Source organism: Aquarana catesbeiana, linkage group LG05, assembly GCF_042186555.1.
Source record: "Aquarana catesbeiana isolate 2022-GZ linkage group LG05, ASM4218655v1, whole genome shotgun sequence".
Lineage (NCBI taxonomy): Eukaryota > Metazoa > Chordata > Amphibia > Anura > Ranidae > Aquarana > Aquarana catesbeiana.
The window spans coordinates 51343762-51370839 of NC_133328.1; the positions used below are offsets into that span (position 1 = coordinate 51343762).

At 44.0% G+C, this 27078-nt stretch overlaps 1 protein-coding gene across 11 annotated transcripts in view; it reads left to right on the top strand.

Moving 5' to 3' along the window:
- The window catches only part of CACNB2 (calcium voltage-gated channel auxiliary subunit beta 2), a 426586-nt gene that overhangs the window by 286720 nt on the left and 112788 nt on the right, over nucleotides 1–27078 (top strand). For all 11 annotated transcript variants that reach the window (XM_073629732.1, XM_073629733.1, XM_073629737.1 and 8 more), the window contains one exon: nucleotides 4019–4138. In XM_073629732.1, coding sequence (XP_073485833.1) covers nucleotides 4019–4138 — 120 coding nt within the window. The remainder of the gene's footprint in view (nucleotides 1–4018; nucleotides 4139–27078) is intronic.

Sequence of the window (27078 nt, forward strand, 5' to 3'; positions counted from 1 at the left end):
TAGCCAGACACTGATACAATGACAACGTAATAAGGCCTTCTTCAGTGACAACCAATGTAAGGAGGCCTTCTTTACTGACAACCAATGTAAGGAGACCTTCTTTACTGACAACCAATGTAAGGAGGCCTTCTTTACTGACAACCAATGTAATGAGGCCTTCTTTACTGACAACCAATGTAATGAGGCCTTCTTTACTGACAACCAATGTAAGGGTGCTCTTCTTTACAAATCACTAATGTAGAGGGGAGGGGGGGGGACTACATTTATAGCCAATGTAAAGAGGCGCACTACACTGACCACCAATATATATAAGCAGTCACAAGACTGCTATATACCGCTGATGAGAAAAGGTTTTTAGCGGTTTATATTTACTAAAATAATTGCATTTTCCATGTTCTGTGTACTGTGGGAGACCTGATATAGTGAATGCAGGCTCCTGGGTTTAGTAACACTTTAAATTGTTTACAAAAGATAGAAAAAATGAATCAACTCAAAGAACCGAAAACTTTACATTAAAGTCTCTACAGAGAAAATACTGTATTAATTTAATGTACCCAAAACCAACCTAAAGTTTATAAACCATAGACATCAGCTTGACATTACAGTTTGTCTCTTAGCCCTGGTTCACATCAGTGCAGTTTTGAAGTTGCGCTACTTCAGCCCAACTTCAAAGCAGTGCGACTTCATGTTTCGCTTGCTGATATCTGTGCGATTTCATTTAACAGATGTCAGTGCAAGTTGCTCTGAAATCGCACAGAAATAGTGCAGGAACCTTTTTCAAAGTTTCTGCGACTTGAGTCGTAGCAATTTGAACAGTTCCATTGCCACAAATGGGGTGTGACTTTTCATGCAACTTTGAACTGTCAAATCACACAACAAGTCGCACCGGTGTGAACCAGGGCTTAAAAGCTCATCTTCTTTCAGCTGTCAGTTTATAAAAAAATTGATGCAACCTATCGTAAGTGTAATGTACAGTAGTGATGGTCATCTCCATCTAGCAGGCCGACATGCACACTACTTAGTTCCATGTTATCCCACTAGAGTGTGCACGAGAAACCCCAAGAAACCTGCGAGAGGGGCCCCAAAGTTTTGACTGCCTAGGGGCTTCCACAGAGTTTAATCCGGCACTGGATGATGTTGATTCATTAAAAAGGATGTGAAGTCCAGTCTGACCCTAACAGATGTTTTCTAGTATATAGGCACCTGGACACACAGTAAAGGCTCCTGTCCTCATAAGGTGATGTCTATGGGTAATTGCTGGCTGTGCACATTTTTACTGATCATGTTATCAATCCCCTATTAGTGGTGGGGGTACCAGATCCTTCTTCTGTGTGCATTTATGTGGGATCTCAGCTTTTGTGGGAGGCATATCAGAAAAGATAAGAGGGTCTTTTGCCAAGGACTAGTTATAATGATTGTTGTCTGGTTCACAGAAATTCACTGCATAGCTCCTCTTGGGCAGTCCGCCCCTTAGAGCCCCGCCCCTGCGCAGCGCCAAGAAGCTGCTTCTCTGCATCCTACATGTGCTGAAGGTGTATGAACTCTCCTTCTGCCCGAAGGGCATTAAAATCTGGATCCTGATTACCATCTAATTGTACAGCTGAATATTCCAACAATGAAAATATCCAGCAATCAAAATTAATTGAAGAGTAGATTGTAAGTTGTGTGGCCAGCTTTCCAACTTAGTAGGTATATTAAAAAAAATTCAAACCTTTATTTTTACAGCCTCATCCTAATTTTTTTGTGTAATTTCTGTACAGCTTAATCTAGACTGCACAATAAGACTGTAACATGCCTGACCACACTTCGACTCCGGTGTGACTTGACTTTGTACTGCTCTATGGTATATGTGGGAACAGTTCTGAAAATGGATGGCACAGTAAGAATGCAGTACTGTACCATTAAGATGTTGCAGTGTATAGAGCGTGTAATTGCCATACAGGCTGGGTAATGTCCATAAAATGAACGCAGATTGTGTACGGGGTGCCGACTCTGTATTGACTGTGTGATTGGCAGCAGATGATATGCGTAGCCAACACAACACCCGTTGACTGTTTGTTAATAGCATGTGTTGCTGAGTCTGTTGTGTCGTCAGATCAGGATATGCAGATCAGCCTGCTGAGAGCAAAAAAGAAAATAGAGATCGCTTTTCAGTGAGATTATACGCCTCACGATCAACAGTCAAAACAGCTTGTTTAAGGGATTGAGAGCTCGCTCTTAGACTCCAGTCATGTTCCTTGTTTATAAAGTGGAACTCCGGGTAATCCACAAAATATACAGCTGCAGTACATATAATGGAGCTGTTTAACCTGCCAAAAGATTTGTATTTCTGCCTGCCCAGTCCTGAGATTTATACAGCCTTGCCAGACAGCAGAGCCAGGCTGGTGACCTGATTGTTCTGTTATGTAGATGACCACTTGCTGACCACCCTATAGCAGTTTTACTGCCACGGGGCAGCAGCTGTTTGCTGGATCATATATATATATATATATATATATATATATATATATATATATATATATATATACGTGATCCGGTGTCTTGCCGAGAAAGTTCCCCCGGCAGATAAGGACCCTCCCTGTACTGCTGCGCAGTACGAACTACTATGAGCCGCCAAAGATAGCCGAAGCTGAAAATCTTCAATGAGCTGTACACGGCGCCTGCGCCCTAGGTCCAGGTTGAAGCCCCACCATCCAAGTGGACCTAGAGGGGGAATAAAAAGAGCCGAGCGAAGCGAGGACGTGCCCGAAGTGTGGCGAGCGAAGCGAGCCTGCAGGGGGCCCTCTTACAGGCGCCGTGTACAGCTGATTTCCAACTATTCAGCTTCGGCTATTTCCGCCGACTCTTACTGTACAAGCGCTGCGCCTGCGCAGTAGAGGGGGGGTCCTTATCCGCCGAGCGGAACTTTCTCCGCAGAACACCGGTTCTTCCAGATAGCAGGCAAGAATGGGCACTGCCGGCTGCTCACTCCTGCTGTGATTATACACAACGGGAGCCGATCATTCTGCAGAGACACAGAATGGTAATCTTCCTATGTAAACAAGGCTGATCACCGTTCTGTCAGTAGGGAAGGCATGTATCATGTGTTCCTGCAAAGCAGAGACGTGGATCCATGCCTTCCCCTAGTAAAAGCACTTCCCACACTATAGTAAAGCACAGGCTAGGCATCGCCCCTGATGTTAACCGCTTCTCAGCCAGTGTCATTAGTACAGTGACAGTGCATATTTTTTAGTACTGATCACTGTGTCACTGGTCCCCAAAAAGTATCAGTTAGTGTCCGAATGACCACCACAATATTGCAGTCCCGCTATAAGTCCCTGATCGCCGCCATTACTAGTAAAAATAAATAAATAAAAATAAAAATATCCCATAGTTTGTAAACGCTATAACTTTTGTGCAAACCATATATATACATTGCCTTGAAAATCTATTCATACCCCTTGAAATTTTCCGCATTTTGTCATGTTACAACCAAAAACTTAAATGCATTTTATTCGGATTTTTGGATGTTATAGACCAACACAAAGTGGCACATAATTGTGAAGTGGAAGGAAAATGATAAATGGTTTTCAAAATTTTTTTTACAAATTAATATGTGAAAAGTGTGGCGTGCATTTGTATTCAGCCCCCTTTACTTCGATACCCCTAACTAAAATCTAGTGAAACTAATTGCCTTCAGAAGTCACCTAATTAGTAAATAGAGTCCACCTGTGTGTAATTTAATCTCAGTATAAATACAGCTGTTCTGTGAAGCCCTTGGATGTTTGTTAGAGAACCTTAGTGAACAAATAGGATCATGAATGCCAAGGAACACACCAGACAGGTCAGGGATAAAGTTGTGGAGTATTTTAAAGCAGAGTTAGGTTATAAAAAAAATATCCCAAGCTTTGAACATCTCACGGAGCACTGTTCAATCCAAAAGGCATCTAGGAGAGATGTGCAAACATCCAATGTGCATGTAGAATGATTTGAAATGTGGTGTCTTTGCTGCAGTTAACGCATGTCCTTATCTCTGCAGGGTTCGGCGGACTCCTACACCAGCCGTCCATCCGATTCTGATGTCTCTTTGGAGGAAGACAGAGAGGCGGTGCGCAGGGAAGCAGAACGGCAGGCCCAGACACAGTTGGAGAAAGCCAAGGTACAGCTGGTGACACAGATGGCACCTCCTGGTGCCCTTCAGGAAATGCATTTGTACAACATGTAAAGCATACCTCTCCACCATTATATGAAGGATTGGTTTGTCTAAGGTTCTTGGCAGTGGCAGGCGGCCCATCCATAAGGGGGGCAGGGGCACCGCCCCCCCTAATCCATGCGCCAGGCCCCTAAGCTACATGCAGGGCACCAGACGCATAGATTTCAATGTTTTTTTGTTTTTTTTCAAGCACATGATTAGAGCCTGAGGCTCCAATTGGCTTCAAAAAAAGGGTGGGCTCGGGGCGCAGAGCACTGTGCCCTGAGCCCACCCAGTTGTGTGACAATAGCAAATTAATATTCGCTATTGTCTTCCTGTTTCTTCTCCCAGCCAATGAGGAAGCTGGTCCGGTGCGAGTAAGGGGGGGGGGATGGGTGTTTGCTTGCCGCCTCCCCCAAAATATTGAGCATCAGCCGCCACTGGTTCTTGGTTCTCCCAGGGCGTAAAGCTTTAGTTTGCTATGTGATGTGTAAAGTTCTTATTGTTTGTGGTTAAGAGGCATGATAACTATGGATCTCTGGACTTTGATTCTGTTATGCCCACTAAGGAGCTGAGAGACAGCATGGGTCAGCATGAAGTCACTGCAGTTGCCATGGTGCAGCCTTGATGCTTTGCTTGTGTACATCCATGCCTTTGCAGCTTAAGAGGGAGCAGTTGGGGACAGTAAAATTGTGGTGTTTTTACCCCCCCTCCTCCCCCCAACTACAAGTGTAAAAAAGCCCTTTTGGTGTCCATACACGCTTCGATAAATGATATTCACTTTCTGATTGATCTCTTCCGATTAGAGTAATCAATTTATAGTCAACAACCCATTTGATCGATATAACAAACAGGGGGAAGTGGATTTTGAATGATAGTTAAGATATGATTGTACCTTACTTTCATACTTTGTAGATGCACCATGTAATCTCATAATCTGATCAATCAAAATACCATCATATTTATGAACTTGTATTTCAATGCTGCTAATTAATGCAAAACAAAGAAAAATTTGTGCGTCTAAATTGATCGGATGTGAAGTTAAGGCTATTCGATTTTTTGCAGATTGATTGATCATTTTGATCAAAATGCAAATTGATTGGATAAAAAAAAAAAAAAATTGAAGTGTGTATGGCCACCATAACAGTTTTGGGAAACATTAAAGCCCTGTGCACACAGGCCGAATATCGGGCGGTATCGGCCGTTTACATAGAAACCAGCCAATATTCAGCCTGTGTGCACTGCAGCTGTTCTGACAGAAGCCGGCTGAACATCTGGCTTCTGTTGAAGGACCATGAGCGTAAAAAGTTTGCTGATTGGCATCCAATCAATGCTCTCAGCCAAGAGCTCAGCGGGGGAAGATTGCTGTACTAACATCAGATTGTTAGTATAGGATCTCTCATCCCAAGCGCTTCAGTTTATTTTTCGTTTAGCCCGCTGGGTTTGAGCAGGAAAAAAATGTGTGTACAAGGCTCTGGGCTCTGCTCAGACTAGTGCGACTCTGAGTGTGATTTTGCAGTGTGACTTTGATGCGACTTTCATTCAACGTTTACAATCTCTGGCACTAAAGTCGCAAGCAAAATGCATCAAAGTAGTGCAGGACCTTTTTCAAAGTTGCTGCAACTTTATCTTGCTTAGATTGGAAGAGGTTTCCATTAAAATCAATGGGCTGCAACTTTTTGTGTGACTTTGTGTGTCCAAAGTCGCATGACAAGTCGCACAAGTGTGAACAGAGCCTTAAAGCAGAACTAAAACCCATCAATTCAAGCTGCTTTTCCTCTCATTGGAATTGACAAGCCATCAAATGGTTTGGTGTCATAACTGATCACATGTGCAGCATAATGGCAACTGCAGATCCAACAGAGGCCAAGATGACGGTTTCCTTGGCTGTAAAGGATGGGAGGGTTTAATTCCACTTTAAAGGGTAAGTTCGCTTTTAGATGGGTGTCTATAGGTAAAAACAAACTCTGCAGCTCTGACTATAGATGAATAATATCCTTGTTATAGGTGTAGGGCATTTACGTACCTCATGAAGCCTGACTGGAATACTCCCAGGACATTGCTAAGTGAGGCCTAGTCATTACTACTCACCTCCATCATCACAGGAATGAGTTCTCAAACTCTGAGCTCAGAGCTACTGCATCATGTTAGAGAGAGCGCATGTGAGGAGGTCTGAATCAGGAAAAAAAAGCTCCTTCCTGTGATGTGATGGTGGAGGTGAACAGTAAGGATTAGGCCTTAACCACTTCAATACCAGGCATTTTCACCCCCTTCCTGCCAAGGCCAATTTTCAGCTTTCAGCCCTGTCACGCTTTGAATGACAATTGCGCGGTCATACAACACTGTACACATATGACATTTTGATCATTTTTTTCCCCACAAATAGAGCTTTCTTTTGGTAGTATTTGATCACCTCTGCGTTTTTCATTTTTTGCGCTATAAACGAAAAAAGACCGACAATTTTGAAAAAAACACAATATTTGTTACTTTTTGCTATAATAAATATCCCAATTTTTTTAAACAAAAATTTTTTTTCCCTCAGTTTAGGCCGATATGTATTCTTCTACATATTTTTGGTTTAAAAAATTGCAATAAGCGTATATTAATTGGTTTGTGCAAAAGTTATAGCACCTACAAAATAGGGGATAGATTTATGGCTTTTTTATTTATTTTTATTTTTTTTACTAGTAATGGCGGCGATCTGCGATTTTTGTCAGGACTGTGCTATTGCGGCAGACAGATCGGACAGTTTTGACACTATTTTGGGACCATTCACATTTATACAGAGAACAGTGCTATAAAAATGCACTGATTGCTGTATAAATGTCACTGGCAGGGAAGGGGTTAACACTAGGGGGCGATCAAGGGGTTAACTGTGTTACCTAGGGAGTGATTCTAACTGTGGGGGGAGGGGACTGACTGGGGGAGGTGACCGATCGGTGTTCCTCTGTACTGGGAACACACGATCGGTCTCCTCTCCCCTGACAGGCCGTGGATCTGTGTGTTTACACACACAGATCCACGTCCCTGCTCTGTGACCGGCAATTGCGGGTGTCTGGCGGACATCGCGGCTGCCAGGCACGCGCATCGGCCCCTGAGTGACACGGCGGGCGCACGCCTCCTAGTGGCCAGAATGCAGAGGACGTCATATGACGACCGCCCAGGATAAGAGAGACACCTTGCGGCCGTCATTTGACTATACGCAGGATGGGAACAGGTTGGTTAGCAATTAGCAATGTCCTGGGAGTATTGCAGTCAGGCTTTGGGAGGTACGTAAATGGCCTACATCTATAGCAAGAGCATTATTCATTTTTAGTCAGAGATTCAGAGTTTGTTTTATCTACAGACACCACTTATCTGCTTAGGCAGTTTTTTTTTTTTTTGGTAAGGCTCTATTCACAGTTAGGCGTTTTTGGGTGTTTTTCTGCTGTAGGCCTCAGCTCTAAAAACGCTCAACAATGCAAATCCCATTCATTTCAATGGCCCCTGTTCACATCTGAGCATTCTGTCGCCTGAAGAAAAACGCCAGTCGCTCAAAAAAGTACAGGAGCTTCTTTTTTGGCAGATTACAGGCGTTTTACTGCTATTACATTGGTGACCTTTTAACCTTGAAAACGCCTGTACAAAAACACTGCAAAAAAAACGCCCCAAAAAAAACACCTGGATGTGAACAGAGCCTAAAGGTGGACTAACCCTTTAAGAGCGTTGAGCTGAATATTGCTTCATCTCAGGTAATAGTGTGGGAATGACAGGTTCTCTCCAGGCGGTGTGGAAGGAAGGGAAGCTCTCTCTCCTGTGGAGACGCCGAGGCCCGGCTGCCACGCCGGTGTATTTGTTTCTGAGATAAGTAAATCTAGCCCTGCGTTGCTATGGGAATCAGGAATCAGGCTTGGTGGCTGCACTATGCGGACAGGCTTTATACAATATTTATTACTTCTGGCAGAGCTGTCACAGCAGAAGCTGAAAAAATACATCAAACCCCAGGTTTTTTTTTCCAGTTTTTTAAATTTTATTTTATTTCTGCACATGAAATGTTCTCACTTCAGGTAGCCGAGGCATTCTGCAAAAGGAACACAGATCCTGACTGAGAGACAACTGGTGCACAGCGGGGCAGGAAGCCCAGAGCCAGAGCAGGCTGCTACAGACATAAGTCACCGCTGCATCTGGTAGTCATGTGTCCGCTCAAGTTTGCCTTGCATACACACGGTCACGCAAAAGTTCGCTGAAATTACGGCTGTCAAGAATGCGGTGACGTACAACACTACGCCGAGCCGAGAAAATGAAGTTCAGTGCTTCCGAGCATGCGTCGAATTGTTTCCGAGCATGCGTAGGGATTTTGCACGTCGGAATTACCACAGACGATCGCATTTTCGGATAGGAACTTTTCCCGACCGAAAAATTGAGAGCATGCTCTCAATTTTTTGCTGGCTGGAATTCCGCCAGCAAACGTCCGATGGAGCATACACACAGTCGCATTTTCCGACCAAAAACTCTCATCGGTCTTTTGCCTTCACTTAAAAGGATAGTTCACCTTTACCAAAAAACTTGCCTATGCAGGTAAGGGATGTTTGTAGATTAAAACAAACTGTGCAGCTCTGACTAAAGATGAATAATACCCTTGCTATAGATGTAGGCCATTTACATACCTTATGAAGCCTGACTGGAATACTCCCTGGACGTTTACTAAAGTGGTGTTCCGGCCGAAATGATACTTTTTAAATAAAAATACCCCTATAATACACAAGCTTAATGTATTCTAGTAAAGTTAGTCTGTAAACTAAGGTCTGTTTTGTTAGTTTATAGCAGTAGTTTTGTTATTTTATAAACTTACAGCAGGCTGTGACCATCTTAAGTCTGGGCATCTGAAGCCAGACTGTATTTCTTCCTGGATCTCATCCTTGCAGATCTCGCACATGCTCAGTGCAGCACAAGCAGTGTAATAGGTTTCAGGTCAGGTTTCCATAGCAACGGCAGTTTCAGAGGAAGTTGCCGCCCCTTCCCAGAAGGCATTGCAAACAGGAAATGATGCGATGGGCCGCGGCCAGGGAGGAGGAAGTGAAAAATGAATACAGCAGATATACAGTAGGTGCTGAGAAAAAAAAAAAAAAAATATCCAATTTGTTTACAGTGCACAGTTTAGTGAGGGATGCTGAAGAGTTGTAAAAGTGAGTGGAACTCCACTCTAAGTACTCCCAGGACGTTTACTAAGTACTCCCAGGACATTGCTAAGTACTCCCAGAAAGAACATTGCTAAGTACTCCCAGGACATTGCTTAGTACTCCCAGGACATTGCTTAGTACTCCCAGGACATTGCTTAGTACTCCCAGGACATTGCTAAGTACTCCCAGGACATTGCTTAGTACTCCCAGGACATTGCTAAGTACTCCCAGGACATTGCTAAGTACTCCCAGGACATTGCTTAGTACTCCCAGGACATTGCTAAGTACTCCCAGGACATTGCTAAGTACTCCCAGGACATTGCTAAGTACTCCCAGGACATTGCTAAGTACTCCCAGAAAGAACATTGCTAAGTACTCCCAGGACATTGCTAAGTACTCCCAGAACATTGCTAAGTGAGGCCTAGTCATCACTGCTCACCTCCATCATCACAGGACACAGTAGCTCTGAGCTCAGCATTTGAGAGCTCACTCCTGTGATGGTGGAGGTGAGCAGTAATGACTTAGTGGAGATCACTGGAGTAAGCGGTGTCTACAGTGATTTCCAGCTTCTACGGAGAACCCCACAAGTATGGCACAAACATCACTGAACCAATGTAACAATGTAAAAATTGCCATGCCTGGAATTCAGCTTTAAAGAGGAAGTAAACCCTGATGGGTTTTACTTCCTCTTTTGCTCCCTGCAAAGCCTGCAAATTAAAAGCATAATGGGCTAGTATGCATCGCATACTAGCCCATTATGTGACACTTACCTGCAAACGAATCCATCGCTGTCCCCAGTGCAGGCTGCGTCCATCTTCGCCCCTCTGCCTTCCAGGGGCCGCGGACTCCGGCTCTGTGACTGGCCGGAGCCGCGTGACGTCACTCCCGCGCATGCGCACGTGATCCGTCAGTAACGGCATGCGCTAGGGGAAGGAACAGCAGGTAGGGCCGTTTCTTCACAGCGCATGCGCCGATTACATCATCGGCACACTGCAAGTGAAATATCTCCTAAATGGCGCATCTTTAGGAGATATTTCCACTACCTATAGGTAAGCCTTATTCTAGGCTTACCTATAGATAAAAGTCACTAGGGAGGGTTTACAACCACTTTAAAGTGATTCTAAGCCCTCGTTCATAATGAACACGGCTTTGAAATGGTGCGAGTTCATCTGAACTCGCACCATTTCAAAGCCGCATTTCAGTCTGGGGGCGACTTGAAAGACACCGGTGCGAGTTCATGCACAGATGTCTATTGAAATTGCCCCCCGAAGTCGCCAAAAGTAGTGCAGGAACTACCTTTAGAAACTGGTGCAGCGCTGCACTGATTGGGACGCTCCAATTTGACATGCGATTTAAACTGTCAAGTCGCATGTCGAATCACGCCGATGTGAATAGGGGCTAAAGCAAGCTATCAGGCTTGTTCAATAATCAGTGCACAGTGCCGTAACCTGAAACAACCCGTATTAACCATACTAATGTCAATATAATGAGCACTGCACCTGGCTGTTTGCTGCTCATTGAATGAGCCCCTATGTGTTTCGTCTAGTGATTCCCATAGACCGTATTTCTATGTACTCCCTGCTGGTTTATATATCAATCCTGCATAAGGGATAGAGGCAGCAAAACATCAGCACAACCGGCGGCGCTGAGACAGGCCGATGATGTAACCGGCTGTCAGAAGTCTTTCTCTGTGTCACACGTTGATGCTCTCCTGGTTGCTATGGGAATTTGGCTGAGCGCTCGTGTTTAGTGGCACAGACACAGAGCATGTCTAATCTGTAACTACTTGTTTGTTCTATTTGTGGAAGCAATATTCCGTATTCAAGGGGAGGCATTTACTAATTACTGAGTAATTTAAAACGAAGGTAGTTATTGTGATAGAAAGCTTCCTGTCTCGTTCGGACAGCTGTGAGAGTTTGGCACGTGGATTTGTCAGCTTGGCTACAGTTATCAGGGATGGTGGCAGCAAAGCTTTGGTTTAAACTGATATGGGTGAAGCATGAAGAACCTGGCGAGGCAAACTGGGGCTTGTGGTTGCTTAACCCCTTCCCACCCAGCCTTAAACAGGGTCTGTATGCCCTGAGGGGGGAAGGATCAGCGATCATGTGTCCCACCAGCTACCGATCGTTAATAGAGACAGAGAGCTGTGTATGAAGTCTATGTGCTGGGAGCACACAGTGAGCACATTCTCAGCACAGAACTCTCGGGTGACTGTTGACACATACATGCATTGTGCGAGCATTAAAGCATATCCCTCTATAGTGTGAGCACAGTCATTTCTGTCTGCTTCCTCATACCTCTTATATCAGCATGAGTCACTTCTGACACCAAGAGGTAAAAAGGTGACAGAGGAGCAGGACCGGGACAAGGGGTGGGCAGAAAGGGAGGCTGCCCCGGGCGCAGCATGTATTGTAGGGATGGGGCGCCGCAAGTTCTTTCTACTATAAGGTGACAGGAGTAGTGACAGCGGCATCACTACTTCTGTCAGCCCAGTGCTGGAAGCAGAAAGGAGAGAGCAAAGAGGAGGTGCAGGCTGTGCTCTCTCTCTTTCTCATAAGCACATAATGAAGGGGGGGGGGCATTTTGGCATCTCTGCCCTGGGCACTGGATGATCTTGTCCTGGCACTGCAGGGGAGGAATCTCCATCTGATTGACAGTTCCTCAGCTGGGAGTTCCTTTTGTGCTGTGTGAAGGGGGGGGGGGGGTGTCCCTTCCCTCCAATCAGCTGTCAGAGTTCCCCTCAGAGTGTAACTTCAGCTCTCCACCCCATTTTCTGGAATCTCAGACAAGCTTTATAAATTAAACACTTTGATTGGCTGTAGAGAAGACTGCAGATAAACAGGTACAATGTATAATAGAAAAAATGTGTCTGCGCTAGATAAAAATTGCCATAAAAGTGTTATAGCTAACCAATAATAAATAAAAAATAAATCAAAGATAACCATAAGTACATAAAACTGTAAAGTGCTCAGTGCTGTATCAAACATGCAATGTAAGTGCTCAATCAGGGAACATATAAAAATTGAATAAAATATAAAAAGAAAATATAAAAAGAAAATATCTTCTTGTGAATCTAATCAAGTCCAAAACAGGGTGCATCCAGAGATATAAAAGTGCCCAAAAACATTGTCCGTATTCAGTGAAGTTCACACATCTTTCCTTCTGAAGGTGTATCACCATAAAACGTGCTATAGTGTCTTCCAGCGTTCCCCACAAGCATATATGCTCACCTTCTTGCGTGTGACACAGTGATTACACTCTGTCAAAACAAGCTTTGGAGACACTCCTGTGCTCTAATGGAAACCGCTGTGTAGACCTCCAATGCTCTCAATCAAGATTATATATGCAAAAGAAAAGAGACTCCATAGTGCAACATTGCAAGGTATAACAAAAACGTTTTATTGAGAAAAGACTTTCTCCCCTTGCGGGGGTACTCACATACTGTGGGTGCGTAAGTGCACCATCCTAAATAGATTAAAAACGGCCGATCTCGCGGTGTGGCGTGCGGTGCGGTGTGTCTCTCGAACTCTCCCTCTCTCTCTCTGCTGACACCTCCGTCCAGGCCCCTCCCCTACGCGTGTTCAGCACCGGGATCACGTGCCTTCATCAGGGGGAATGTATGTTGGAGGATTTGTTTTATCTCTGTATCTCACCTGAGGCCAGACACTTCACTGGGTATATGTAATGGTTTACAACCACTTTAAAGCCCACCCTTTGGCTGCCACATGTTTTTCTTGGGCAGCAATAGGTTAAAGGATATCCAGAGTTTGTTAACACATGTTGCAGTGACCGGCGTTTTTTCAGCACTGGATAAAGTCAGTACTATTGCACAGTTTTTATCTATGAGCCCCATTTGCACTGCAACGGAGCCCAGAGGTTCTGCGGGCAGACACGTGGTATTTTACCATCACCACACAGCAATGCAGCTGCTGCATGGAGACATGAATGAAGTGTCACTTGTGCAATTCAAATAAAGGTTAAAAAAAAGTGTGAAACGTGCATCACACTCTCCTTCACCGCGGCTCATTACATCCAAAAACCGACAACTACCTGCACACTAAAATGGAGCTTTTAGCGGTTAGTGTGAACAATCCCATAAACCCAAGAACATATAAGGTAAAATATTGCAGCTGACCTGTCCTTAGATGTGGTGGCTGCATTAGTTTTCTTTTCTTCAAGAAAAGTACCTTTTTGCTCGTACAGGCTTTACCTGTTGATCCTGCTAGAAATCCAGTTCTTGTAACTTCCCGTGCACCAAACTGAAATCTCAAACAATGTTCCCAAATATTTTCCATGAACTACAAAACACCTCCTCTGTTTTATGAAGATTAGGAGGAGGGGGGGGGGGGGGTGTTCTGCCATCCTAAAACACTTCCTGTCTTAAGGTGCCAACGCTGCTCTTCCATAGAGACAATACAGTGACAGGATCACTGCATGAAAAGAAAGTAACAGAAGAAAAGCAAGACACTCATTGCCCTGATCCGTAATGAATACAAAGAAGGAAAAAAGGCAAAGTTGGACTATACTGGCCAGACAAGGAGTACACAACATGTATATAATCATACAAATATATATATATATATGTATATGTCCATAAAAACAATGCTAGATATCTTGCTCATAGGCGAGACGAACTGCAAACAGTTGTGTACATAATCATCGTTACATTCATGACTTACCGTATTTATCAGTGTATAACACGCACCTTAATTTTAAGAGGGAAGTTTCAGGAAAATAACTTAAATTTTAAATAAAGAGCTTTGAAGCAAAATAAGGGTGATTGCCCATCTATGCAGCCTTATCAATACCCATCTGCAGCCTCACCAATGCCCATCAATGCAGCCTGATCAGTGCCCATAAATGCAGCCTGGTCAGTGCCCATCTGCAGCCTTACCATTGCCCATCAATGCAGCCTTATCAATGGCCATCTGCAGCCTCACCAATGCCCATCAATGCAGCCTGATCCGTGCCCCTCTGCAGCCTCACCATTGCAGCCTGATCAGTGCCCATCTGCAGCCTCACCATGGCAGCCTGATCACTATCACTGCCCATCTGCAGCCTCACCATTGCACGGAGATTAGGCACGCCGATTACACAGAGTGGAGATCTCCCGTTTACTCGGCAGCCGCTGTATTACGAAGTCCCGCCTCCTGGACCAGCTCCTATGATAGACAGAACACTGGTCCAATGCCAGGACAAGTGACGTCTATCATAGTAGCTGGTCCAGGAGGCGGCTGACGAATAAACGGGAGATTCCCGCTTTGTGTAATCCGGTGGCGCTCGCTCCCCCCTTCCCCTCCGAGGCAGCCCAATATCGGCATATTAACACGCACATGTCATTTGCACTCACCGATTAAATATGGTATATGCTTAATACAAGTGTACAGTATATGTAAATCTCCATAGGTCAACGCACTTTGCCTAAGTTAGCTTCATCAGGACGCATGGAACATAATAACAGTAGTCTATAACGAAACAATGTTCTGGTTAAACATAAACATAGTTACCCCCAATTAGGATCTTGCAGGTGATATGTGGTAATACCTGAGTATCTATGCTTATGTTTAACCATAATAATCTTTTGTTACAGACAACTGCTATTATTTTTAATGAGTCCTGATGAAGCTAACTTAAGTGAAACCTGTTGACTCAGATTTACATATAAACTTATATTGGGCATATAAGTTATGAATAATGTAATGATGATCATGTACACAATTATTTGCAGTTGGTCTCGCCTATGAGCAAGATATCTAGCATTGCTTTTTTGGACACGTACATATATAATTGTAACATTTTGACACTTTTTAGGAAGGGGGGGGTTTTGACAGGTACCTGCTCCTACTTCAGGTTGGATCGCCTCTGCGATCCCAGTGGAAGTTCAGCCCCTCTTTCCCCCGCAGCCTTCTGGGACACATCACAGGTCCTAGAAAACTGCGGGGCCAATCACAAAAGGCAGCACGGCTCGCGCATGCACAGTGGGAGATTGGTTGTGAAGCTGCAAGGCTTCACTGCCGGTTTCCCTTAGTTAAGATGCCGGCTCCTGGACCTGAAGCTGATTGAAGAATCAGCTCGGGTGAGAACAGCGCTGGACCCCTGCACAGGTAAGTGTCCTTATATTTAGGCCTCATGCACACTGGACGTTTTTGGATGTTTTTACAGCAGCTGTTTTTGGCTGTAGACATTTTTTTCTACAGTCATTAAACTCTCCATCATGTTAACCTATGTGTCCATGCACACATAGGCTCTTATAAGCAGTTTTGAGCAGTGGCGTTTTTTGAGCAGTAAAAAAAACCCCAAAACTAGTGGGTTCTGAGAGACGTTTTTCAGCTGTAAAAACGCTCTAACCTTGAAAGATGTTGATAAAAGCTCAAAAACGTCGCTCACCAGCGGTTTTTAATGTTTTTGATCCATTAAAAAAAAAAAAATTTCTTCTTAAAAAAAAAAACAAAACGCTACACCGCTAACGCAGGGAAACGCTAAAAAATGCTAATAAACACTCTTGCAAAAACGTTGAAAAATTTTGAAAAAAGTTGAAAAACTCACTGCAAAACTACTGACGTTTTATAACGTTATTTTAACGTCCAATGTGTGCATGAGGCCTAAGGCTCCATGTGCACTGGACATTAAAATAATGTTATAAAAACGCCAGTAGCTTTGCAGTGAGTCTTTCAATGTTTTTTAACATTTTTGCAATAGCGTTTATTAGCGCTTTTTTCGCGTTTTTCTGCGTTAGCACTTTTAAGCGTTTTTTTTTTTTTTTTAAACATTTTTTTTTTCAATGGATCAAAAAACCTTAAACGCTGGTGAGCCACGTTTATGAGCGTTTATCAATGTTTATCAGCGTTTGAGCGTTTGGCATTTTTTTGTGTTAAAAAACGACTCCTGAACGCGACTTTTCTGGTGTTCAGAAAACACTGCTGATAAACATCCAAAAATGTCCATGTGTGCATGGACACATAGGATAACATAGAGGGGAGTTTATGGGCTGTTAAAAAAAAAAAAAAACGCCCAAACTCCCAAAAACGGCCGTTTGAGCTTCAGTGTGCAAGGAGCCTAATGCCGCGTACACATGAGCGGATTTTCCGTTGGAAAAAACGGATGGTTTTTCCGACGGAATTCCACTCAAGCTTGCCTTGCATACACACGGTCACACAAAAGTTCTCTGAACTTTCGACTGTCAAGAACGCGGTGACCTACAACACTACGACGAGCCGAGAAAATGAAGTTCAATGCTTCCAAGCATGCGTCAAATTTCCGAATATGTGTAGGAATTTCGCGCGTCGGAATTTGTACAGACGATCGCATTTTCAGATAGGAACTTTTTCCGACCGAAAAATAGAGAACCTGCTCTCAATCTTTTGCTGGTGGGAATTCCTCCAGCAAAAGTCCGATGGAGCATACACACGGTCGCATTTTCCGACCAAAAGCTCTCATCGGTCTTTTGCTGGCCGAATTTCCGATCGTGTGTACGCGGCATAAAAGTCGGCAGCTACAGTTTTTATAGCTGCTGACTTTTAGTTTTGGAGGGGAGACTGGAGAACTGCTTTCAGGTCCTAATCAGGTTGATTCACCAAGGATGTAATTAAGGAACCATATAAGTGAATGTGCGTTCCTTTTTGATTGGGCTGCTCACACTCCACAACACGTATTCTAACTTCCGTACACCTTTTCTTTTTTACAGCAGTACAGCAAAACCTGCATTGGCGTGCCATTCAAATAGTAGCTGTGTGTTGCTGTAAATAACAGTAAAATGTGCATCTCCCCAACACGTATTGTAAGTGGGCGCTGAGAGAAATGTGTTGGTTGGCATTGATGATCTCCTGAGGATGCCAGTTGCCTGGCTGTCTTCAGCGTTCCTACTTTGACCCGGAACAAGCATTTTCATAAAGGAGGACAGTATTAAAGGGGAGTTCCACCCCAGGTCCATTAAAAAAAAAAAAAAAAATTAAAAGTCAGCAGCTACAAATACTGCAGCTGCTGACTTTTAATTGGACACTTACCTGTCCCAGGGTCCAGCGATGCGGGGGATCGAAGCCCTGCTCGTCTCCCCCTCTGTTCAGCGGCGCCGGCATTGCAACTGTGGGCGCCGGGCTGTGGCTTCACAGCCTGGCACCCACTGCGCATGCGCGAGCGGCGCCACGCGCCGTGATTGGCCGTTCAGTCACCTGGGACCTGTAATGGGTCCCAGATGATTGACAGGAGGGAGGGAGCAGAGCTGAGCCCTTCCTGTGCCGAGGGGGAAGTGATGTCACCAGCCCAGGCACTGGAAGAGGCAGACTACGAGGGACCCCCTAGCAACAGGCATTTAGAGGTAAGTAAAAAAAATATATATATATCCAAATTTTTTTTGTATTTTTTTTTTTAGGATTTTTAATGTAGTCTTTTTTTTTTTTGGGTGGAACCCCACTTTAAAGGGGATTTTCTGTCATTCGTATAAAACGTTTGGTAGGATCTAATTAAATGAAGTCAACTGAGCTAATTAAAGTAATTAACCAATAATTACCCCCCCCCCCCCCCAAAAAAAAAGAAGAAATTACAGCCAATGGCATCAGAAAGAGGATATTGATTTTTTTTTTTTTTTGGTGGACAACATGTGATAGAGGCAGCGCTGCCTCAAGGGGGGAAGGAGGGGGAGGTCTGTAAAACTCCATTGATGTGACTGTAAGATGACCCTCCTGCTGTTCTCATTCATTTTTCTCCTCGTGTTATGTTGTGATATATTATCTGTCATCCAGGGTTGCAGTGACCTCACAGGCATTACATAGTTTCATCTTGATTGTTTACAGCTGCTACCCACTCTACTAATGCAGACCTTGCTGGATTATATGTGTAACATCCAGAGCATTGAGTTCTAGTGTGTGCTAATCTCCCAGAGGAAGGCAGACTAATTCCCCCCGTACACACGATCTGAAAATCAGACGACAGATCGTCCGACTTTTTTCACTTACTAGTCGCAAGTAGAAATTTCATAGGTTACTAAAGTCACGAAAATTCTCATATGACAGAGTTGTAGTGTATTTGTATTGTATTTTCTGACGACAACTGTACTGGCTAAACGAAAATCATACGATCTGTTATCGTACGAGGAAAATTTTCGTGCTTGTCTGATCGAATGATATTGGATGAACTGTCGTGATCAGCTCTCGAAAGCTCTGTACTAACGATCCGATTATCGTACGATCGCGTCGAAAGCAGTATTTTTTGTCCGATTTTCGGATCGTGTGTACGGTCTATTAGGCTGGCCATACATTATTCAATTTTCTTGTACAGTTTTCCTTTAGATTTACCAAAACCATATACTATGAGGTCAAACCTAAACACTTTCCATTTGTATGCAATCAGGCAGGCCCTTGCACTACATAGCTGAAGGTAAATCTAAAGGAAATTAAATAAGAAAATTACATAATGTATGGCCAGTTTAATATATATGAATGTGTAAATACTGTCGTCATAAATAATAATAAAATTGGAGGCAGATAACAGAGGATGAGATCACAGAAGTCCCTTTTCTACTGGGGTCAGTGGTCAATGGGAGAAGTGTCCACTTACATTAGTGCTCCGTAAAAGAAGTGGCCCCTTATATCGGTGGTCAGTCTGAAGAGTCTTCTTACATCGGTGGTCAGTAGAGAAGGGCCCCTTACATTGGTAGTTAGTCGGAAAAGTGTCCACTTTGGTGCTCAGTGAGATAAGTGCTCCTTTACATTGGTGGTCAGTGTGAAAAGAGCCTTCTAACACTGGTGCTCAGGGGAAGAAATGCCCTCTTACATTGGTGGTCAGTGGAAGAAGAGCCCTCTTACAGTGGTGGTCAGTAGAGAAGGGCCCCTTACATTGGTAGTTAGTCGGAAAAGTGTCCACTTACATTGGTGCTCAGTGACAGAAGTGCCCTCTTAAATTGGTGGTCAGTAGAAAATGGCTTCTTATGTTGGTGGTTAGTGGGAGAAGTGCCCCCTTACATTGGTGGTCAGTGTGAAAAGAGCCTTCTTGAACTAGTGCTCAGGGGAAGAAATGCCCTCTTGCATTGGTGGCCAGTGGGCCAAGAGCCCTCTTACATTGGTGGCCAGTGGGCGAAGAGCCCTCTTACATTGGTGGCCAATGGGCGAAGAGCCCTCTTACATTGGTGGTCAATGGGCGAAGAGCCCTCTTACATTGGTGGCCAATGGACGAAGAGCCCTCCTACATTGGTAGCCAGTGGGGGAAGAGCCCTCCTACATTGGTAGCCAGTGGGGGAAGCGTCCTCTTACATTGGTAGTCAGTAGTGAAGGGGCCCTTATATTGATCAATAGGAGAAGTGCCCCAGGGGGAGGATGAGGTCATATGGACAATTTTAAATGCAAGTACATTTGAAACTCACAGTAATGCTCTGTGCGGTGTGTTCTGGTGCCATCTATTTTGGACGCAACTATAGTAAGTGCTAACAGATTTTTTTTGTCTATAAAAAGTGCAGGTCTGTCTGGAATCACCACTATTGGAAAATGTTCATTCAATTGTATAAGACCCCTTTCACATGGGCTATCCAATCAGGTCCGCCTGTCAGTTTTTCAGGTGGACCTGATCAGACGCTCCATTCACCCCTATGGAGCGGCGGATGTTAGCGGTGACATGTTCGCTGACACCCGCTGCTATCCGATCCACTCCTGTCCGCCAAATCCAGACAGATGGTGGTCCTATGGGTTTGGATGAAAATGGACAAGCGATCCGTTTTCATCTGATCTCCCCATAGAGGAGAGCGAGACTCTGACAGGTCGATCTCAGCACAGTGAGCGGAGATGGACCTGTCAACCGCCTGCTCAGCAGGGATCAGCGGATCGATCCCTGCCGAGCAAGCAGAGTCCGTCAAATGGATCCGCCCCGTGTGAAAGGGGCCTAACTGTAGAGAAAAAAACTATTCACAGACATGCCTCAAAACAATTTTTATCTAAAGTGATTGTAAGGGTAATTTTTTTTTTTTTTTTTTTTAAATAACGAACATATCATACTTGCCTCCATTGTACAGCTCGTTTTGCACAGAGTGGCCCCCGAACCTTCTCTTCTGGGGTCCCCCGGAGGCTCTTACGGCTCATCACCGCATCTGAAAACCCCCTCGGAAAGGACTTACCCGAGGGGGTTACCTTGCGGGCGCGCTCCCAATTCCAGCATTCGGCGTCCGTAGCGCCCCCGCCGCCCACGTCACTGGATGTGATTGACAGCAGCGGGAGCATTGGCTGCGCTGCTATCAATCTATCCAATCAAGAGCCGGGAGCCCATGAAGAGAGAGACAGCCCGTCCCCGACGACTGAATGAAAGGGTTCAGGTAAGTAAAATGGGGGGGGGGCTAGGGGGCCGGTGACTGCCAGGTATTTTTTCACCTTAATGCATAGGATGCATTAAGGTGAAAAAACATGAGCCTTTATAACCCCTTTAACATTTAAACCTTCTGGCTTTAAGCCCTGGTTCACACTGGAGCGTTTTGACATGCGATTTGACATGTCAAATTGGCGGCAATTGCCGCCAATGGCACCGTCCTAATTGGTGCCATCGGTACTAAAAAATAGGTTCTGTACGAGTTCATCTTCATTCCCGCAGCTCAGTGTGAACCTGGGCTAAGAAACACTTTTAAAAAAAACACAATAAAGACAATTGTAGTCAATTGCAACTGTTTTTGCCGATCAAGCAGAGGGAAAAAATATGAAATCGCTCAATTATGAGGAAAATATTATGGAATCACCATGTACTTTGCAGTTCTATAACAAACATCTGCATCCGATTCCTGTAAAAAGCTGCGCTAAAATTATTAAAAGTTCATATAAATGACATCAAGGGGATTTCTCCAAGTCCTTATTTCAAAGTGAAAACACCACCACCGTGCACTTCTAAGCAGTAGTGACAATCCACCCTAGTAGTAGAGCCTGCTTACCAGATGGCAAGCATAAAAGGGCAAGTGGCTTTAGCCTAGCCAAGGCCTTTTAGCTTGCTGACGCTCCTGGTGTTCCTATGGGGGGTAAATCTCCAGGCTCCCTTAGGTTATCCTCATGTCGCCATTCAACACGAAAAACTGGTGGGATGTCTGTGTTCCAGATTTTCTGTATCTGCATCCGATTACATCTGCTAATTAGTCTGCAGGTAAAAAAGAGTGCTTGCACACCTTGGTGAGCTGTTGCACCAAAACTTCTTCAAGAAGGTAAATCATCTTGGAATGTTGCAAAAGATGTTGGTGGTTCCCAGTCAGCTGTGTCTAAAATCTGGACCAAGTAGAAATCAAATGGGAAGGTTGTTAACCACCAGCTGCCGCAGGTTGGCTCCCCTGGGCAAATCGCCGTAGGTAGACGTCGGCCGCTTTAAGACCACTAGGGGGCACGCACCCACGGCGCGACGACGGGGCCAGTGTGCGTGCCCAGCGGCCCGCGATGTTCGCCGGGAACCTGCGATCGCTCCTGAGAGACACATAACAGAGGTCTATCAATATAAACAGACAGATCTCCGTTCTATCAGGGGTGAGGAGACACATCTGTTGTTCATACTAAGTATTAACCGGCGATATGTCTCCTCCTTCAGGAAATCCCATCCCCCCCACAGTTAGAATTACTCCCTAGGACACACATTTAACTCCTTGATCGCCCCCTGTCAGTGACATTTATACCGTAATCAGTGGCTATTTTTAGCTCTGATCGCTGTATAAATGTCATTGATCCCAAAAAAGTGTCAAAAGCGTCCGATCTGTCGGCCGCAATGTCGCAGTCCCAATAAAAATCGCAGTTCGCCGCCATTACTAGTAAAAAAAAAGTTAATAATAAAAATGCCATAAATCTATCCCCTATTTTGTAGACGCTATATCTTTTGCGCAAACCAATCAATATACGCTTTTTGAGATTTTTTTTTTTTTTACCACAAATATGTAGAAGAATACATATCAGCCTAAACTGAGGAAGAAAGCAGTTTTTTTATATTTTTTGGGGGGATATTTATTATAGCAAAAAGTAAAAAATATTGCTTTTTTTTCAAAATTGTTGCTCTTTTTTTGTTTATAGCGCAAAAAATAAAAACCGCAGAGGTGATCAAATACCACCAAAAGAAAGCTCTGTTTGTAGGAAAAAAAGGATGTCAATTTTGTTTGGGTACAGCGTCGCACGACCGCGCAATTGTCAAAGCAACGCAGTGCCGAATCGCAAAAAATGGCCCGGTCATTTAGCAGCCAAATCTTCTGGGGCTGAAGTGGTTAACACCTAAACAGAAAAAAACAAGGTTACAAGTGGGTTAAAGAAAAGTAATTATGGATTGTGGATGACTGGATGAAAGTGATCTTAGATTGTAAGCTCTACGGAGCAGGGCCCTTTGATTCCTACTGTATTAAAGTGTATTGTAGTTGTACTGTCTACCCTCAAGTTGTAAAGTGCTGCGTAAAGTGTTGGCACTATATAAATCCTGTATAATAATAATATTCAGAGATGAATCACAAATCTGCAATGGGCAGGGTGATGATGCTGGAACTGTTGTTTGGTGCCGTTCCAATGAAATGAATAAAGACGACTGCCTGAAGAAAACATGCAAACTTCCACAATCATTGATGATATGGGGTTACATGTCAGGTAAAGGTACGGGGGAGATGACAGTCATTAGATCTTCAATAAATGCACAAGTTTATATTGAGATTTTGGACACTTTTCTTCTTCCATTAATTCAAAGGATGTTTGCTGATAACCTAATTTTTCAGGATGATAATGCATCTTGCCATAGGGCAAAAGCCGTGAAAACTTTCCTTCAAGAAAGACATACAGGGGTTGATTTACTAAAGGCAAAAAACTGTGCACTTTGCAGAGTGCAGTTGCCCTCTGCAAGTGCAATTGCTCCAGAGCTTAGTAAATGAGGTAAGGCTTCACTTTGCAAAGAGTACCCAATCCCGTGCAAGGAGAATTTAAAGAACTGCATTTTTGCTTGAACATGATTGGATGATGGAAGTCAGCAGAGCTTCTTCTCATTTATCAAGCTCTGGAGCAACTGCTCTTAAAGAGGGCAACTGCACTTTGCAAAGTGCACAGTCTTTTTCCCTAAAATCAACCCCTTAATGTCAGTGGCGTGGCCTGCAAATAGCCTGGACCTCAATCCAATTGAAAATCTATGGTGGAAATAAATAGAAAATGGTCCATGACAAGGCTCCAACCTGCAAAACTGATCTGGCAACTGCAAGCAACTGCAATAAGAGAAAGTTGGAGCCAGATTGATGAAGATTACTTTTGTCGATAGTTAAAGGGGTTGTAAAGCTAAAAAAAATTTTGGCAATATCTGATCTATATGCTATATAGATCATGAATCTAGCTGTTATTTCTGCCGAAATGTTTTATTTACCTGTTAGATAAATAGGCTTTATCAGCACTTCCTCCTTTCCTCTCTTTATGTTCTCCTCAACTTCCGGATTTTCGAGCGTGCTCCCTGCAGCAACATCATGGCTTCAAAGGAACTACAATTTCCTTGATGCTTAGCGGCATCACGCATGCGCAGTGCCGCTTTTTCGCTGTGTGACGACGAACCTCAGCCACGCTTCCACTTCAGCAAAAAAGGGGGCGGGGTAAAGGCGGGGCTGTCCTGAGATGGTCATTCAAATTACAATAGCAAGGCACGGGAGGCGGAGCTACAGCATCTTAGACACGCCCGCGGCTCCCCTGCCTGTGAACACACACAGCATCTCCCCGCAGGGATGTAGTCCCAAGGGAGGGGGCGATCACGCTGACTAACCCCCAGCCAGAACAGCTCGGATGATGGGGGCAATCTTCTAGAGGAGGAACAGGAAGTTGAAAATTCACACACAGAAAAAAAAGCATTTACAAAGGAAAACGAAGGAAAAGTGAACCAAAAGTACACTACCTTAAAGGAACATATTTAGAGAATAAAAAACGAACCTTTAGTATCACTTTAAATCCATGCTTTAGAGAATTCAAGCTGTTATAAAAGCCAGAGGTAGTGCAACAAAGTACTAGTGGTGTACTGTAGTGGTTTTTTTTTTGCATGATTCCATAATATTTTCCTCAGAATTGAGTGATTGCATATTTTTTTTCCTCTGCTTGATCTGCAAAAACAGTTGCAATTGACTACAGTTTTCTTTCCTTTTTTTATTTTTGTAAGTGTTTCTTAAAGCCAGAAGGTTGGAAAGTTAAATGAAAATAGTTTTGAGGCATGTCTATAATTAGCTTTTTTTCTACACAATTAAACAATTGAATGAACATTTTCCAAGAGTGATGATTCCATACTTTTTGCCAGGGGTTGTAAACACACACTGTTTAATTTACATTGTCCCTTCTATTTCTGTATATTGATGATGGTCCTGTAATTATTTTAATAAAAAAAAACATCTAAGCACCTTCTTCCTAATTGATATACAGATGTCACATGATGTCACTCACATGGGCTGCTGATACGTGATAGGGAGGAAATGTTCAGCATAGAAACTCACTGAAAACTGAGCATGTGCAGAGTTGCCACCACAGCTGCAAAATCCCTAACTGAATTGGGGACATGACCAAAAGGTAGAAATAGAGAGCAGCAGGATCAACAAGTTTTCTTGCAGAATACAGAAAAAAAGCTTAGTGACTGATTGAGTATGAACAGCATGTAATGCAGCATATATTGATAGTTTTTATATGATGTGGGTTTGGTGACATTGTAACACAACACATGTTAACACGTGGGCAGCAGAGAAGGGCCCTTTATATTGGTGGTCAGCAGGGCTTTTTTTGTCAGAGAATAGGTGCAGGAACTCACCCCCTTCTAAGTTACCCCTTGTCGCCGCTCCCTACCCACCTCCGAGCACTGTCCCTTGGTTCCACCCACTACCCACGTCCCAGTACCACCCCTTTTAGAGAATACAAGTATCATTCTGTGGCGCTAAGTAATTTGTATAGAATTTGTTAGCAGCAAAATAGATCCCCTGCGGCCAGCAACAATAGGTCCCCCATCAACAATAGTTCCCTCACACAACAATGCCCCCCCCCCCAGCAACAATAGACCCCCATCAGCAACAGCAGATTTCCCAGCAGCCAGCAACAATAGACATCTCTCTCAACAGTAGATTCCTCTCAGCAACAGTGGACCCCCCCAGGAATATAAAGCCCCCACCCAGCAACAATAGATCCTCCACCAGCAACAATAGACCCCTGTGCAAAAATAGAACCCCATCAGCGTAGTCGCTACAGACTATAGATCCCCCAGAGGTAATCATCAATAGACCCTCCAGCACATCCCCAGTACCCTTTGCCATTACATAAATTTAGTGCTGGAGGTGCCAGAACTGCGTTCCCCCACGTTCCCCCTGAAAAAAAGCCCTGGTGGTCAGTGGGAGAAGTGCCCCTTACATTGGTGGTCAGTGGAGGAAGGGTCCACTATTGGTCAGTAGGAATATTGCCTCTTACATGAGTGGTCATTGTAGTACACCATTACATTTTGTGGTCCTTGGGAAAATCAAAGAAACCTCTAAAAGTTCCCATGTACCTTGTTAGGTTCAAATAGTATTCTACAGTAAGAACCAGTGTGAGCCTTCATATATCTTTGATATTTTCATCATTTTTTGCACACCAATTCTTTATAGTTCATATAACAGACACTGGGGTTGATTTACTAAAGGCAAATAGACTGTGCACTTTCGAAGTGCAGTTGCGCCAGAGCTTAGTAAATGAGGTGAAGCTTCACTTTGCAAAGAATACCCAATCACATGCAAGGAAAATAAAAAACAAAATCAACATTTTTGCTTGCACATGATTGAATGATGGAAGTCAGCAGAGCTCCTCCTCATTTACTAAAGCTCTAGAACAACTGCACTTGCAGAGTGCAGAATCTGGTTGCTTTTAGTAAATCCACCCCCTTGTGTGCTTGCCTTTATACTGTGTATTATTCCCATTTTGTAATATTCAGAAATACGGCATGTCTGTGCAGGAACTTCTGCCATCAACAGCCATATGGCTATGCTTTATTGCTGCTCAGCGGCAACCACTCCATTAGGGGCGCCGCCCCCCTAATCCATGCACCCGGCCCTTAATCTACATGCCTGGGGCTCTAATTAGCTTCAAAAAAGGGTGGGCTTGGGGCGCGGGGGGAGGTGTTTGACTGACCGAACGGGGAGGGGGGGTGGCATCCGCCACTGCTGCTGCAGTCACCGATTTAATACAGGCATCACAGGGTGTCAGTGATGGGCTTTGCAATGGGGGTAATTGTAATTCATGCGGTAATACAGAATCGAAAGAGTAAGGCCTGCCATAGATGATACAATTTTCTTTCCTTCCACCACCTTACCACCGTTTCTGCCGGGAGCAGACACAGTGATTATTACTAATGGCTGGCAAAAATCGCACTAATAATCTGACAGACTGGTTGTATTCAGGATGATTTGTTCGATCAACTTGGGTATAATCAGCCTGCCCATACATGATTCGAATCTCGGCCGGTCCCTGCTGAACCAGCTGAGATTCGAATGGTCTATGGCCTAAAGAAACTCGGAACATCACATTTCTTTAAGAAGAGTTGTTTGCGCCTTACTCTCCCTCTATTGCTCTTCCCTTAGCACTGCCATAAATCGAGTATCTTCCGTGAACAGGATCGCCTCTAGGCACAGAATGACAGCACAGCAGTTAGTGTGACTTAATGAGCTATAAAGTATACTGTATGTATAGTTTAACGTGCTGTCGTTGAGTGATTACTATGTCAATAAATCATTAAATGTTAATTACTGATGTATAAATTGCATAACCTTTAAAAATAATCCCAGTAGTAACGGCTGTTTAAAGT